This window comes from Electrophorus electricus, chromosome 25, assembly GCF_013358815.1.
Source record: "Electrophorus electricus isolate fEleEle1 chromosome 25, fEleEle1.pri, whole genome shotgun sequence".
NCBI classification, from domain to species: domain Eukaryota; kingdom Metazoa; phylum Chordata; class Actinopteri; order Gymnotiformes; family Gymnotidae; genus Electrophorus; species Electrophorus electricus.
The window spans coordinates 2657501-2658350 of record NC_049559.1 but is presented as its reverse complement, the minus strand read 5'-3'; the positions used below and the strand labels follow the sequence as shown (position 1 = coordinate 2658350).

General features: G+C 42.0%; 1 protein-coding gene across 3 annotated transcripts in view; it reads right to left on the bottom strand.

Annotated features, from left to right (window-relative positions):
* Positions 1 to 262: 262 nt before the first annotated feature.
* Positions 263 to 850, bottom strand: part of man1a2 (mannosidase, alpha, class 1A, member 2) — a 44800-nt gene continuing 44212 nt past the window's right edge. For 2 of the 3 annotated variants that reach the window (XM_027026579.2, XM_035522740.1), the window contains exon 14: positions 263 to 850. This exon is cut by the window's right edge and continues 1646 nt beyond it. Coding sequence is in view for 1 of the 3 variants with exons in the window: in XM_035522741.1 (XP_035378634.1) it covers positions 530 to 539 (10 nt within the window). In the remaining 2 variants the exon portion in view is untranslated. The other variant, XM_035522741.1, reaches the window with a different exon arrangement.

Here is an 850-nt window from a genome sequence, read left to right as displayed (position 1 = left end):
GTCCGGGCCACACAGGTGCCATGACAACAGTGCAAGAAGGTTCACCGATTCAAAAATGCAGAGGGGTGTTACAAGGATAAAATGCAATAAAATGTTTCCTGCATTTTGGAACTGGAGTTGACCGCCCCCCACCCACCCACCCAAAAAAACCAAAGTAGAGGCTAATGAACAGAAAGCCCTGAAGCATTTAATTAACGAGTAATTCTCTGAGTATGTTCACCGTGTTTTCACATATTGTGTATGAATGACAGCAATGGAAAAGTGAGACATAAGACACGTTTATTTGGTGTTATTCAGTTCACTTTTCCTCATAACATCTTTATTGAATCTGTCATGTTTTAAACATATTTACAGGTATTCTTTTTGCTCAGTAAAAATACAAATACAGAACACAGCTTCTCAAAATACGCCCAGCAACAACAGCAGTCATGCTGTTGCCGTGGGCTTCTCCAACAACAAGAAGAAGTGATATTGAAGAGATGACAGCTGGGGTTGGGATGTGGGGATCCAGCTCATCAGCAGGCTGCTGCTACTGCCACCTGTAGGTGAAAAAAGGCATGACAACTCCTGGTAAACCAGTATGGGTCCATGAACGGAAAGGAGAGGTTAAATTCAGGGAAGACCTTAAAAAAATAAATAAATATTAAAAAAAACAAACCTAAAATACAAAATACAAAGTAAAAAAGTACTTCCTTTAGGTTGACATCCCTATCACATAATGCTTTAGTGACATCCTTCACTGTCGCCAGATGACAAACTAGCGTCTCTCTCTAGGTTCTTCCCCAAACACAGCGCTCAGACACGGCAATCTGAGAACGGTGCTTGGCTGCGTGTTCTGAGACCAGGCCCC